The sequence below is a fragment of the Streptopelia decaocto genome, assembly GCF_964273445.1.
Source record: "Streptopelia decaocto genome assembly, chromosome: 1".
Lineage (NCBI taxonomy): Eukaryota > Metazoa > Chordata > Aves > Columbiformes > Columbidae > Streptopelia > Streptopelia decaocto.
Window position 1 is genome coordinate 209,825,873 of NC_138663.1, and position 12,818 is coordinate 209,838,690.

The following is a 12,818-nucleotide window of genomic DNA, read 5'->3' on the forward strand; positions in this document are numbered from 1 at the left end:
TTGATAAAATAGATCAGTGAAAGCAGACCCAGCTTCCACCAAAAGAATTTAAGTCAATGGCAATCTTCCTGTAGATTTTTAGCATGATGTCTGGTTTCACAGGGCATACGGAATAAGGCATTTTGAGTATTTAAGTACACGCGTGCATGCCAAGACATTACATCCCACTTTTTTTTTCCTGACGAAGTCTTAAAAAAACCAAGTACACCCTCTGCTATGGATGTGCCCGGGTATTTACTCAAAGGAAACTTCTGCTGGCTCAGAAGCGATCACTCCGACTAAAGAGGAAAAACAACGCAAACACTTCTACTTTGCAAAAGGAAATTTGTTTCATGCTGCACAAACGCGAGCCGTGACTTTTCAATTCACATGGGAGCTCCGGCCAAACTACACCACCAACAATCGATGCAATTCAGAACCAGGAGCATTTTTGGCACAGCATCTGCCGCCTAGAAGTGTTTTCTCTCCTTAAAAGCCTCTTTTTCCAGAGGAAAAGCACTCAACAGCCAAGAAGATCCCTGGTTATAGACTTAAAAACAAGACAGAGCAGCTGACTCTCAACAGGGCGAAACCAAGCCTCTAAAAAGCAGCAAAAGAATCTCTTAGGATCATTGCCAGGAGAAATGATACTTAAGTTTTGAGTTGTGGTTTTGTTTTATTTCTTTAAGCAGTAAGCATACTAAAAAAAAAAAAACAAACCCTCCAGACAACAAGAGAACTCAGAAGAACAGGGATACACAAACCACCACTACCCAGAAGATGCAATAGGGCAATTTTGACAGCAGTTTTTCCACTTTTCTTCCTATAAACACATCAGGTCTCACGAGACTCCATCTCATAGCCACAAACAACTGGGAAGGTGTGAGTCCAGCCACGATGCTTGGATTCCCTCTGCCAGAGCTCTTAAAAATTGCATTTATCTGAGGAAGGAAAAGTCACCTTGCTGCCTTTCCCTACCTATAAACTTATTTGCACATGCACAGAACCTAGAGGTTATACTGAAATGCAGTTCCTACATATACAAGCACAGCAATAAAACATAGAGCAAGGAACAAAACTGAAGTCTCCCCCGGTGCCAAAAGAAAAATACAGACCAATTTGGCCAAACCCACACCACTTTGAGCACCACAACCAGCTAACCTATCTGCTACGTCAACCACACGGAAAGGACTTCTTGAAGACCTCCAAGCCATAAGTCCAGAGGTTTCTATGGTGTATCCAAGGCCACAAAATACAATCAAATATCCAAGAACCCACACCCATCTGCGACCCAAAGTCACCGAGAAGAGGCAACGTGGTCAACAACCCACCTTGGTGGTGTCATCATGTGACCGCTGGTACCGTTTCCAGCGGCAGCCGTAGATCCCCGTCAGACAGGACAGACATAGCTGCGGCTCGTAGTACTGCAGCGGTTGGTGTTTAACCATGCTCCTTCCAGCCCCTCAGGAGCGAGGTATCAGAAATCCATCAGGTCCTGGGAGTGCCCTGCAGAAAGAAGAGGAAAAAACAAAGAAAAATCAATTTAAAATGCTGAGCAATATTTCAGTGCATTAACAAGCAATTGAATAATTAACCATGTCCTCTGGCTATTAAGAGAATAAGAATGATAATCAGATCTATTCCCAGCCCTGCCAACATCTCCAGTTTGTTACTCAACGAGACTGAGAAGTTTAATTAGTGTGCAAGTTTTACTTCCTTGTGCAGTTTCTCCCACAGCACTAAAAGCAAATACATTCACAGGAGTTATCAGTAAGAAAAGCCACGCAGTAGACAAGATTATTTGGAGCCCGGATGATTAGATTTTTTACAAATGATTGAAATGTAAAGAACCATCCCCTCCGCAAGAACAGCCTTAAAATTGATTCAGAGACCTCTGCAAAGCTGAAACCCAGCCAGGCTAAATCAGTTTATCTTGAGCATCCTCTGGAGCCTGTAAAATGGTCCCAGATGAGGAGCTAACGCTTCTGCACATGCTGGAAGAGGCAGATTTTACCCTCTCCCTTTGCAGGCATCTCCACTGAGCCCTCACAGGGATGCAGAGCTTGTTGCAGCCTTACCCAGGAAAAAGGTCCCTTCTCCACCAAAAACCATTTGCTGCCAAAGGACCAGTCTGACACAGATGCAGTTTCTCTATATGCCATGCATGTGAACATCACTGTTTCAAGGGAAAGTACTCTGCTCCATCAATTACATGCTTGGTGCAGTACAGAGCTTTTCCTTAAAAATATATTTAGATGCCCACTTTCTGTCTCTGGTGAAATTCATATCAAGAACAGACCAAGTAATAGTGCATTCTTACTGATTCATAAAGTCAGTATTCAGGGATGGGAACCTCAAAGCAGATGTACCTGGGTAGGAACAATCCCAGGTTCCAGTATAAGTTGGGGAGCGACCTGTTGGAGAGCAGTGTAGGGGAAAGGGACCTGGGGGTCCTGGGGACAGCAGGGTGACCATGAGCCAGCACTGGGCCCTTGTGGCCAGGAAGGCAAATGGTACCTGGGGTGGATTAGAAGGGGGGTGGTCAGTAGGTCAGAGAGGTTCTCCTGCCCCTCTACTCTGCCCTGGGGAGACCACACCTGGAATATTGTGTCCAGTTGTGGCCCCTGAGTTCCAGCAGGACAGGGAACTGCTGGAGAGAGTCCAGCGCAGCCACCAAGATGCTGGAGGGAGTGGAGCATCTTCCGTGTGAGGAAAGGCTGAGGGAGCTGGGGCTCTGGAGCTGGACAAGAGGACACTGAGGGGTGACCTCATTCATGTTTACAGATATATAAAGGGTGAGTGTCAGGAGGATGGAGCCAGGCTCTTCTGGGTGACAACCAATGACAGGACAAGGGGCAATGGGTTCAAACTGGAACACAAGAGGTTCCACTTAAATTTGAGAAGGAACTTGTTCCTGGTGAGGGTGCCAGAGCCTGGACCAGGCTGCCCAGGGAGGTTGTGGAGTCTCCTTCTCTGCAGACATTCCAACCCGCCTGGACACCTTCCTGTGTAACCTCATCTGGGTGTTCGTGCTCCGGCGGGGGGATTGCACTGGATGAGCTTTTGAGGTCCCTTCCAACCCCTGACATTCTCTGACTCTGTATTTATAGAAGCTGTGTATAACTCCTATCAGGGGTTTTCCACAGGTTCCTGGTGCACTATTGGATGCCCAGAGCTCCAACATTGCAAGCTCAACTGCTGTTGGGCATCACTCATAGTGCACTGTCTGTCCACGCAACAGCAAAGTGCTTGGCTGCTTTTCCAGAGCATGCACAGTACGTGGGCAGTAGGGAAATCGCAGGCTCTCCAGGGGAAATGCTTCATTTCCTCACATGCAGCATCCCCAGTGCTCAGGTCTTGCAAAAAGCTGTGAGTTAAATTATACTCTGCCCTGGTGAGGCCACATATGGAGTACTGGGTCCAGTTCTGGGTTCCCACTTCAAGAAGGACAATGAATTACTGGAGGTAGTCCAGTGGAGGGACACAAAGATGCTGAGGGATCTGAAGCATCTTTCTGATGGGGAAAGGTTGAGAGAGCTGGGGCTGTTGAGCTGGAGAAGAGAAGCTGAGAGGGATCTGATCAATGGGATCAATATGTCAGGGTGGGTGTCAGAGGATGGACCAGACTCTGTTCAGTGGTGCCCAACGCCAGGGTGAGAGGCAACAGGCACAGACTGAAACACAGGAGGCTCCATGTGAACGTGAGCAGAAACTTCTTTGCTGGGAGGTGCCAGAGCCTGGCCCAGGCTGCCCAGAGCGGGTGTGGAGTCTCCTTCTCTGAGACATTCAAACCACCTGGGATCCTGTGTGATCTGCTCTGTGACCCTGCGTTAACAGGTGGGTTGGACTGGCTGATCTCCAGAGGTCCCTTCAACCCCAACCATCCTGTGATTCTGTGACAGTTATGAGTAGCAACATCCTCACCAGCATGAGCAAAGTGTGGCAGGGCTTACAGAGCCTAGCCACCTAAGAGCCTTTCATTGCCATGTCACATAGAAGAAAGCCTCCAAGAATGGGATGGACTGTATTTTTAATTATAGTTTATACATAAGGCAATGCTCCAGATGTTGCAAACACTGTGGCGGAGTCTAGAAACATTAAAGACACAGGCAGCACAGACCTTCCAGCTTCTGTCCTTACTCATAGTCTATGTTTCATGCTGACAGCCTAGGACAGCCCTGTCCTGGCTTTCTCTGATGAGGATTCAGCATCCAGGAGGTAAACAGATTTTGCTAATTGGTTGCTGTGATTTCAAAGCCCACCAGACCATTACCAGTCTGTCTGCAGAGCCCACAACCCATAGGACCTTTGCTTTCCTCTTATGCAGACACACAAAATGTGTTTTTGTCCAATGCTGCGAGTGTTGCTCGAGGCATTGACCCAGGCAGAGGACACGAGATGTGCAGGACTTGCATATCAATTCATAGCTGATCCAGATCCCCACGTGGTTTTGCTCTTTCCCCCAGGGAAGACGTGCAGGACAGCAGCACAACCACAACCAGCCTGAAACGAGAGCTATTTGCTCATCATGTCACCCCATCCTCTCCCAGCTCATCTGCCCCTAAGCGTTGCTGTGCCACCTCCATGGCCTCGTGCTTGAGGTCACCTCCCTGCCCACACTTCAGCTCTTCTTGGACTATTTATAAAGCTCTGCATTAGTCACGGCACAAGCTGCCTCCTATCTTTAGCTTCTGTCTGCTTCAAGATTGTACCCACAAAACGAATTTCCCCGATCTGCCTTCCCCATGTGCCAGCAGCTCACCGAGGGCAGAAGCAACTGTCAGATAGAATAGGACAGAAATGCTGAGGACATGCAAAGTTAGATGCTATTTAAGGGCCTTGGACAAAGCCACAGTCTCTGCCCCGAAGATGTGAAGCAGCAAGTGACGTAAAAAACGTTGCAGGACATAGGCAGGATGTAAAAATTATGCACAGTGTATTAACAACTCCACTGCCAAGCCTCACATTACCAGCGTGAAGACCTAGCAGGCTACAGTCCCTACAAGAAATCCTTTATGAATTAATCTCCAGGAAAATCACAGAATAGTTTTGGTTGAAAGGGACCTTCAAAGGTCATCAATCCAACTGCAAAGAACAGCATCTCTGCTGATTACCACCTCTTCCTCCTTCAGTTATGCAAGGCAAGAGAACAGACAGATCATCTCTACCTTTAAAAGCTTTGACCACGTATTTTATTTGCTAGTTTACAATAATTGCATTGCAAACTCCAAAACAAGGACTACACTTGAGTATTTCATCACTCCATGCTTCTGGGAAACTCCTCGCTTTTCTCCAGTCCAGACACCTGGAGAAGAGGTACTGTTTACCAGCCACAAAGTGTCAAAGCTGGGAAACCCTGACTTTTCAAATCAATATCCAATTCATTCAAAGTGGCAGGTGCCTGGAAGCAGAGATAAATATAATAGAAATATAATAGAAATAAAATAACTCATGTTATGGATCCATCATTCCATTCACAAAGTTGAAGCTCAAGCACTTATCATGAAGTCCCCAGCTGAACCTTCACAGCACAACTCACAGGGGACAACCAATAAAGGCAGGAAGGGAACAGGGTGAGTTTGGACAAGAAGGGCATCTCAGGGCTATCACCAAGATCGCAGAACAGTTTGGGTTGGAAGGGACCTTCCAAGCTCATCCAGTGCCACCCCTGCCATGAGCAGGGACATCTTCACCAGCTCAGGTTGCTCAGAGCCCCGTCCAGCCTGGCCTGGGATGTCTCCAGGGATGCTTCATCCACCACCTCTCTGGCCAACCTGGGCCAGGCTCTCACCACCCTCAGGGCAACAATTTCTTCCTCATGTCTGGCCTGAATCTCCCTTCTTTAGTTTAAAACCATCACCCCTTGTCCTATCACAACAGGCCCTGCTCAAAAGTCTGTCCCCGTCTTTCTTATTGGCCCATTTTAATTACTGAAAGGCTGCACTAAGGTCTCCCTGGAGCTTCTGTTCTCCAGCTGAACACCCCAACTCTCTCAGCCTGCCCTCCCAGCAGAGCTGTTCCAGCCTCAGATCCTAAAAATATGATCCCTGGTTCAACCTGTTCAAGACACAAACACCTCTCTTGTGACTGTATATACAAAGCTACCAATTAAAGGCCTGAACTTTGCATCACAACTGGGGGTATTAAAGGCACCAAATCCCTTTCAAACAGCCTTTTTTTAGTATGGCAGGAGTGCACTTCAGAGACCGAGAGGGACCAGCTATCAACCCTTCTCCTGCCACAACGCCAACAGCCAAGGTAGATGCAAAAGCTTTGAGTTAATTGTCCAGTTCTGAAGAGCATCTACCAACCTCCTGCAGCAGCATCTAATCCAGCATCTCTCAACCTCCTGGCAGAGTTCAGGAGGGACACAAGTATTTTTAGTGCAAAAAGGTGACCCAAAAGCACTCCTGTCCTCCAACACCATCACCAGAAGGCACTGATAGAAAGTATTAAAAGCAACAAAATCCACTAAAAACAACTGAGAGGGTAAATATATATATATATATATATTTTTTAAAAATATCAGCAAGGCAAAATACAGCTGAGAAGGCTCCATAACCCTCCAAGCAAAGCACCCACCATGATCCCCAGCACAGGTAGATTCTATGGGAGCCTGTCGATTTGGGCTCCTCTTTATAAAACCAGTCATAGAAGCATGAAGAAGAAACTCAACAGGAGTTTCAAAAAAAGACATTCCTGAATGCAGCTGAATAGCACGAGGCACAACCTACAAGATGAAAATCATTCCCTTTTCTCCACAAATGTCATGAGTAGATGCACACAAGCCCACAACAGAAAACACAATACGCCGCCCACCCCCCCCACCACGCACAGAGACACCTGAGTAGTAACAGGAGATGCAGGAAGAAGCTGAAGCTCAAACAAGATGCTGCTCGAGAGAAACCACATTGATACCATCTGTCCAGAGACTGTTGCTTGGCCGAGATCACCGACTGAATGCTTCTCCTGCTCCCAGAAGCGGATTTAACGGAGAGAAACAGAAAGTCCCTATTTTACAGTCACTGTTCCCATGACATCTACAGCTTTGAGGTGGAGAAAGCAGGCTATGAATGATTCAAACCTCCGCTGGTTAGCATTACATACAGAAATGAAAACAGGAAGCAAGATAACATACATTAATTATTCAAATTCAGCAACACGCACCAGAAGGGGGGGAATAAAGTAGAAAGCACAAACCCACACAAGCAACCTTGACTTTAAAGATTCATCCTCTGCCAATGGCTACAAACTTCTTAGAGCTGAATAACCAAGTTTGCCAGCTAGCTTGCCCAAAAGGGGGGAGCAGGGGAGAGTCCATCTGCAAATACAGCAGGAGCATTTTCTGAAGGCTCCGGGATGCCTAATTAGCACACGTTGCATTCCTGAGATGCTGGATTGTGGGTATCCATTACAGCCTGCGACACATTATTCCTTTCCAAACAGCTTTGTAGAAAGCAAAGAAAAAGGCAAGAGAGAAATCAAGTTGCAAATTTAAAACGGAAGCTCTCTGGGGAGATCTGGCCTAAAAATTTGGATTTTTTTTGTCTCTATGAGTTAACTCCTCCATCCCTGTTGCCTTAGAGCAATATTCAGAAATCGGGAGTGGAAAGGGAACAGAGCAATCAGGACCAATTGTTAAACCACCTCAAAGCTATCAAATTAAGTAAGGGAAGAGAAAGAGCAAGAGCCCTCAGGTGCACTGCGTCAATAACATCAATTCAGCCATGGAACAGCAGGTTTAATAGCATCTAACCCTCTCACAAGGCTTGGTACAGTCCAAGTCCTCCCATATAATCCGCTTCAAGTTGAATTTATTATTTTTTATTCTCCTATCAACCCAGATTCACACAGGTCACACTGATCTCATTCAGCATCTTGGGACAAATCTTTTAATAGCCCAGAGACAAGCAGCTTAATACACAGGCAGCAACACCACCAGCAGCACTATTTTGAATACCCAGGTGGTTTGGGAGAGCTGGAGGGAAGAGATAAGGCCTATGGGTTCCTGTCTGTCTTGCCTTGACCTGATACCTCTGTCCTTCTTCCAAATATCGTAGGCTGGTTCACTATGATAAGCGTGACTTCTTGTTTGAGCCTGTTAAGAGCTTCTAAATTCGATTAGCACATCCACAAAAGAACCAAAACATAGCCAAGGATGCTTTGATGCATGCTTATGAATCCTGAAATCTGAAGAGATGGTTGGAGTGTGCAAATCCAGGCATCTGGGGAGAGGAAGACACTTGTGGCCTTCTCCAACATCTCCACACATCAAGATGTGGAAGACGCTTGTGGCCATCTCCAACATCTCCACACATCAAGATGGGACGAACACTTGTGGCCTTCTCCAACATCTCCATCCATCAAGATGTGGAAGACACTTGTGGCCATCTCCAAGATCTCTACCCGTCAAGATGTGAAGAACACTTGTGGCCTTCTCCAACATCTCCATCCATCGAGATGTGGCTGGAAAGACCCAAATGGACAGCATAGGATTCTCATCAGGAATCTCCCATGCTTTGGGAGAGGAAGATGTCTCTGGAAAGCGCGGAGGACAGCAGAGAAATGCCACCACAGTCATACCTCCATGTGCTCCCTCCATACCTGGAGAGGCCAGAAGGCCATCACAGCAGTGGAACACTCAAAAGACAAGCAGGCCTCACACACTCAAGCTCTCAAAAATCAGGCCTGAGGAATCTTGCCCCACTTGCAATGCAAATAAATGCAGAAAATATAGACTCAAGGCTGTTTGAGATTATTATTTTTTTTCTAGCTAACCCATTTTAAAAGAGCTTTGACAGATTCTACCAATTTCCACATTAAAAGGAGTGTTTTTCCTCTTGAGGGTGACTCATGCGATCACTGTTTACCAAGAATCTCTGTATCACTTCAACATCTCCATTTTTTATTAAAATTGCTATCGAGCTAGTTACACTTCTAACCTTGTTAAGCAAATAATTACCTATACCTATTAGGTGGTAACATCACTGATAACCAATTATCCCTACTGATGTTCTTGCACGCTGTCTTGTCAGTTTCCCTAATTATACTGGAAAAATCCTGATTTTTCCATAGATACTTTCTAAAAAAAATAAAAAATAAGTTCTGGACTGAAATGACTTAAAGCATTAGAAGGAACTTATCTAAATCATTGTGACTTTCACAGACTCTTCATGGTTTTCATAGCAAGTTTTTCTCTAATATACTGAAATCTTCCAAGCAAAAGTAACGGAACTCCACTTTCCCCGACTTGGACAATGGAAATGGAAGAGGGACAATATCCCCATCTGTTTAATAACAGAACAACTCTTGCAGAGGGATGTTTTTGCTACAGCCATTCCCCCAGGAGGAAATCTATATGTACACACACACACTGAGCAGTACTTTCCACATTTTGTTGGCCCAGACCCAGACCATCTCGCTTTGCAACATCAAGATTTAATTTCAAGGCGGAAACGGTAAGAGAACACCCCAAAGCCATAAACAGCCTCAAGTGCTGAGATGATGCATTTGGTGGTGGAAGGTGCCCATGTAATGACTGTGATGACTCCTCCTGATCACTCAATGACCCAGTTGGGTTATTCTTTCCAACACATTGTTTATGCCCTACTCTGGAATTTGGGTTGGGTTAGAGGTCTCCCACCTGCTTTTCCAAGGCTCCAAACATTCAGTTTTATATAGACAACACTGAAGAGTCCCTGCACAAATAAAAACAGCAGGTGCATTAAAATGCCAGTTACCGTCTAAAACTTTCCCTGGTAAACAACAAAAATAAGCTGGTGCAACGTGTTCCTTGCCATGTGTGTTTGTGCATGTAAGTGGAGTCTTTTGGATGATAACTGAGACAGGAAACCACACATTGGCTAAACACCCTTGCCCTAAAAGCCAAATGCTGCCGCCCCAATGCCAGAAAATAAGGGGAAAATAAGTAAAAAAGAAAAATTTGAAAGAGATGACTACAGGACTTGTCTTTGTCTACCAGAGAAGTCTTATATCTCTGAAGGGCAACATCCTGATCTAGTTGAAGATGTTCCTGCTCATTGCTGGAGGGTTGGATTAGATGGGCTTTGAAGATCCCTTCCAACCCAAACTGTTGTATGATGACTATCTCCCTGATGCCTGGTGATGCCAAAACCCTACTACTACATCCTAATCCAGGGTGACAGGCTTGCAGAGCCAGTTTGATTCACGAAGTGGCAAGTAATGACCCAAATAGCCAGGATCTGGCTGACGTGTAGCCCCTATGGGTCTGACCTGTTGTTTACTGTTCTTAAATTTCTTTTAAAAAAAAATAATGCTTTGAAACTAGGACAGCATGTAGTTTGGGAGTTGCACACTTCCAGCTAATGAGAATTCAGACTTCAAAAGATAAACACTTCAAAGAGATTACAAAAGAAAAACTTAGACTTTAATCTCACTAAATAAATAAGCACAGTACATAGTAACGCCCTCTGCAATCCAGCTTCTTAACATTTTCCACAAACGGAGGGCATGGTGGGTGCCTAACATTTTAAAAAGGGTTGAAGAAGCGGAACAGGACACCGGAAAAACCTGTACAAACTTCTTGCAGAGCAATCATCAAACGCAATCTCTGCTTTCTGCACAAGCTCTGGCCTTTGCAAGAAAACCTTGTGAGTGAGGACCTCAGCACAGCTCTGAAAACCCAGTATCTCAACAGCTTTGACTGTAGCAGAAGAGACAGGTTTTCTCCTCCTTCCAAGCCGGGAAGCAATTAACACCACTTACACAGATATTTCTAATATTAGTAGGACTATGCTGCATTTTTGTTTGGGATGGCAGTGGTGACAGTCACACATTGCCCGACTTCAGGCTGTATCCGCACCAGCATGTCACAGCAGAATCCTGCTCTACAAGCATCACCTCAAGGAGATGGATCATAACATGTGGCAAGCTTAGTAAGATAATTGCCCAATTAGTTCAATTTCTACCTAAATAGCATTTTGCATCTGTACATCCCCAAAAGACAACAGGAATAAGGTTCTTCAATAACACCAAGTACCAGCTATGATGTCCAAGAAAAAGATCAAGCTACTTTCTTTGTCTTGGCAAAGACCACTAGGGATGGACAAGGCACAAACAACCCAGCTCATGGTCAGTTCAGATTCTTCTTGGGGAGATATTCAGAAATGGAGACCTAGCTCATGACAGATGAGAGTTGACCATCTGGTTCCTAAATGACTTTTCACTGAAAACCAGTGCAACACGTTTACAAGTTCTTCTTTGTGCTCAGAAATTAAAAGCTAATAAAGTTGGACATAGACAGAAGAGTAGCAAGGACACTCAACACATTTACCTGGGATGCCATCTTGCCTATATAGAGCTCCAGAATCAGAGAAACAAGACATAATGTAGACTAAAGATTTCTGCACAAAGGAGATCAAAGTCACTTCAGTCTGAAATAACAGGTGATAAATAAGATATATTGAAAATTTCCAAGGCTTTCCTAGCTGGAAAAGACCAAAGAGAATTGATGTAGCTTGCTTTGGAGTTTAAGAGTTAATTTTCTAAAGTGCAACAGCTCTGAGAGCCTCTGCTTCATGGTTCAATCCAAGTGGCCAAAACACAAACTCTGTTCAAAGCTTTTCCTGCCACGGGGGTAGTTCCTGAGCAATAAACCTCTGCGGGTCACCAAGAGACACCTCAAAACACAGTTTCCCTTTTGCCTCATCTTTATGCTACTCCTTATTTTCAAAAAACCTAAAATAGATCAGGTGAAACCACAAACAGGTTCTGAAGTTACTGGAAGAAACAGGTAAAGCACAGATGGGGTGTGAGGATTTTTCATTAATAAGAAAACAGGATATTTTTGGTCACCTCTGCCAAAGGCTTCCTGGCAACCCAAGTATGAAGAAAGTTTGATCTTCTGGGAGCTGGTGGAGAGATGGGCAACAACTCATGAATCGCTTACATCTGCAAGTCTAATGAGGTTCTTGGCTTTTAGGAGTAAAGAGAATTTTTAAGTAGCCCAAGAGGTGTAAAACCTCCACTCTTCCTGGCAGAGAAGTCAACTATTAACCACTGTAAAGACAGATGGTTGGCGGGGAGTTGAAAGTACCCAAGAAAGCTAGGAAAATGCATTAAGTGACATTTGTAGAGCTGATCCCACCTCAGGGTAGCTCATGGATCTGTCAGAAGTCTGCTTCCATCTCTCTGAGTCTAATTCATAAGGGAGGCCCAAATTGGGGTGCCCATAGGAGCACATCTCCTGCACTTGAACAAGAAAGTCCAATAAATGTCAGGTAAGATAGGCTAGTGTTCGGCAGGCACAGAAATATTTATGTTATGGCAATGTAATAATGATGAATTCAGTTGTAACTAAGCTGAAAGGGAGTTCCAAAAGAAAAAAAAATATAGATTGATAAAGGTAATAACAGCAACACCCTGAATTCCAATGCCAAGGAGTTAATTAGTTCTATAAGCACTTTTCCTTTATATAGTGCTTTCCGGCTAAGGAAATCTATGAGTCTCGGTGTTGCAATCAGGGTCACTGACCATGATTAAAAATGCAAATGGTTTTACGTGAAAAACTACAGCAGCCCAACTGCTGCATGATCTTTACACTGTGATAGTCTGAGTGAGCCAGCATTCAGAAAACATGAGCTAATTTCCAAGCTAGAAACTGCCAGGAAACCAATGGACTTCAGCAGAGGCCAAGTTTCAGTATTAGTGTCCAAGAACAAGCCAACTAGACTTTCCATGAAGGCCTTGCCAGTATTGCCTTGAAGGAGCTGTTTGGTGGCATCCAGGAGGACCAAATAAAAAGAGGTCACAGCACGTTTTTTGGTCCTGTAGAATAACGGGCTTGACACACCGAAAAG

General features: G+C 44.9%; 1 protein-coding gene across 1 annotated transcript in view; it reads right to left on the reverse strand.

Moving 5' to 3' along the window:
• GDPD5 (glycerophosphodiester phosphodiesterase domain containing 5) overlaps nt 1-12,818 on the reverse strand; it is a 188,769-nt gene that overhangs the window by 118,141 nt on the left and 57,810 nt on the right. The window contains exon 2 of the mRNA XM_082057402.1: nt 1,311-1,485. Coding sequence (XP_081913528.1) covers nt 1,311-1,427 — 117 coding nt within the window. The 5' untranslated portion in view covers nt 1,428-1,485. The remainder of the gene's footprint in view (nt 1-1,310; nt 1,486-12,818) is intronic.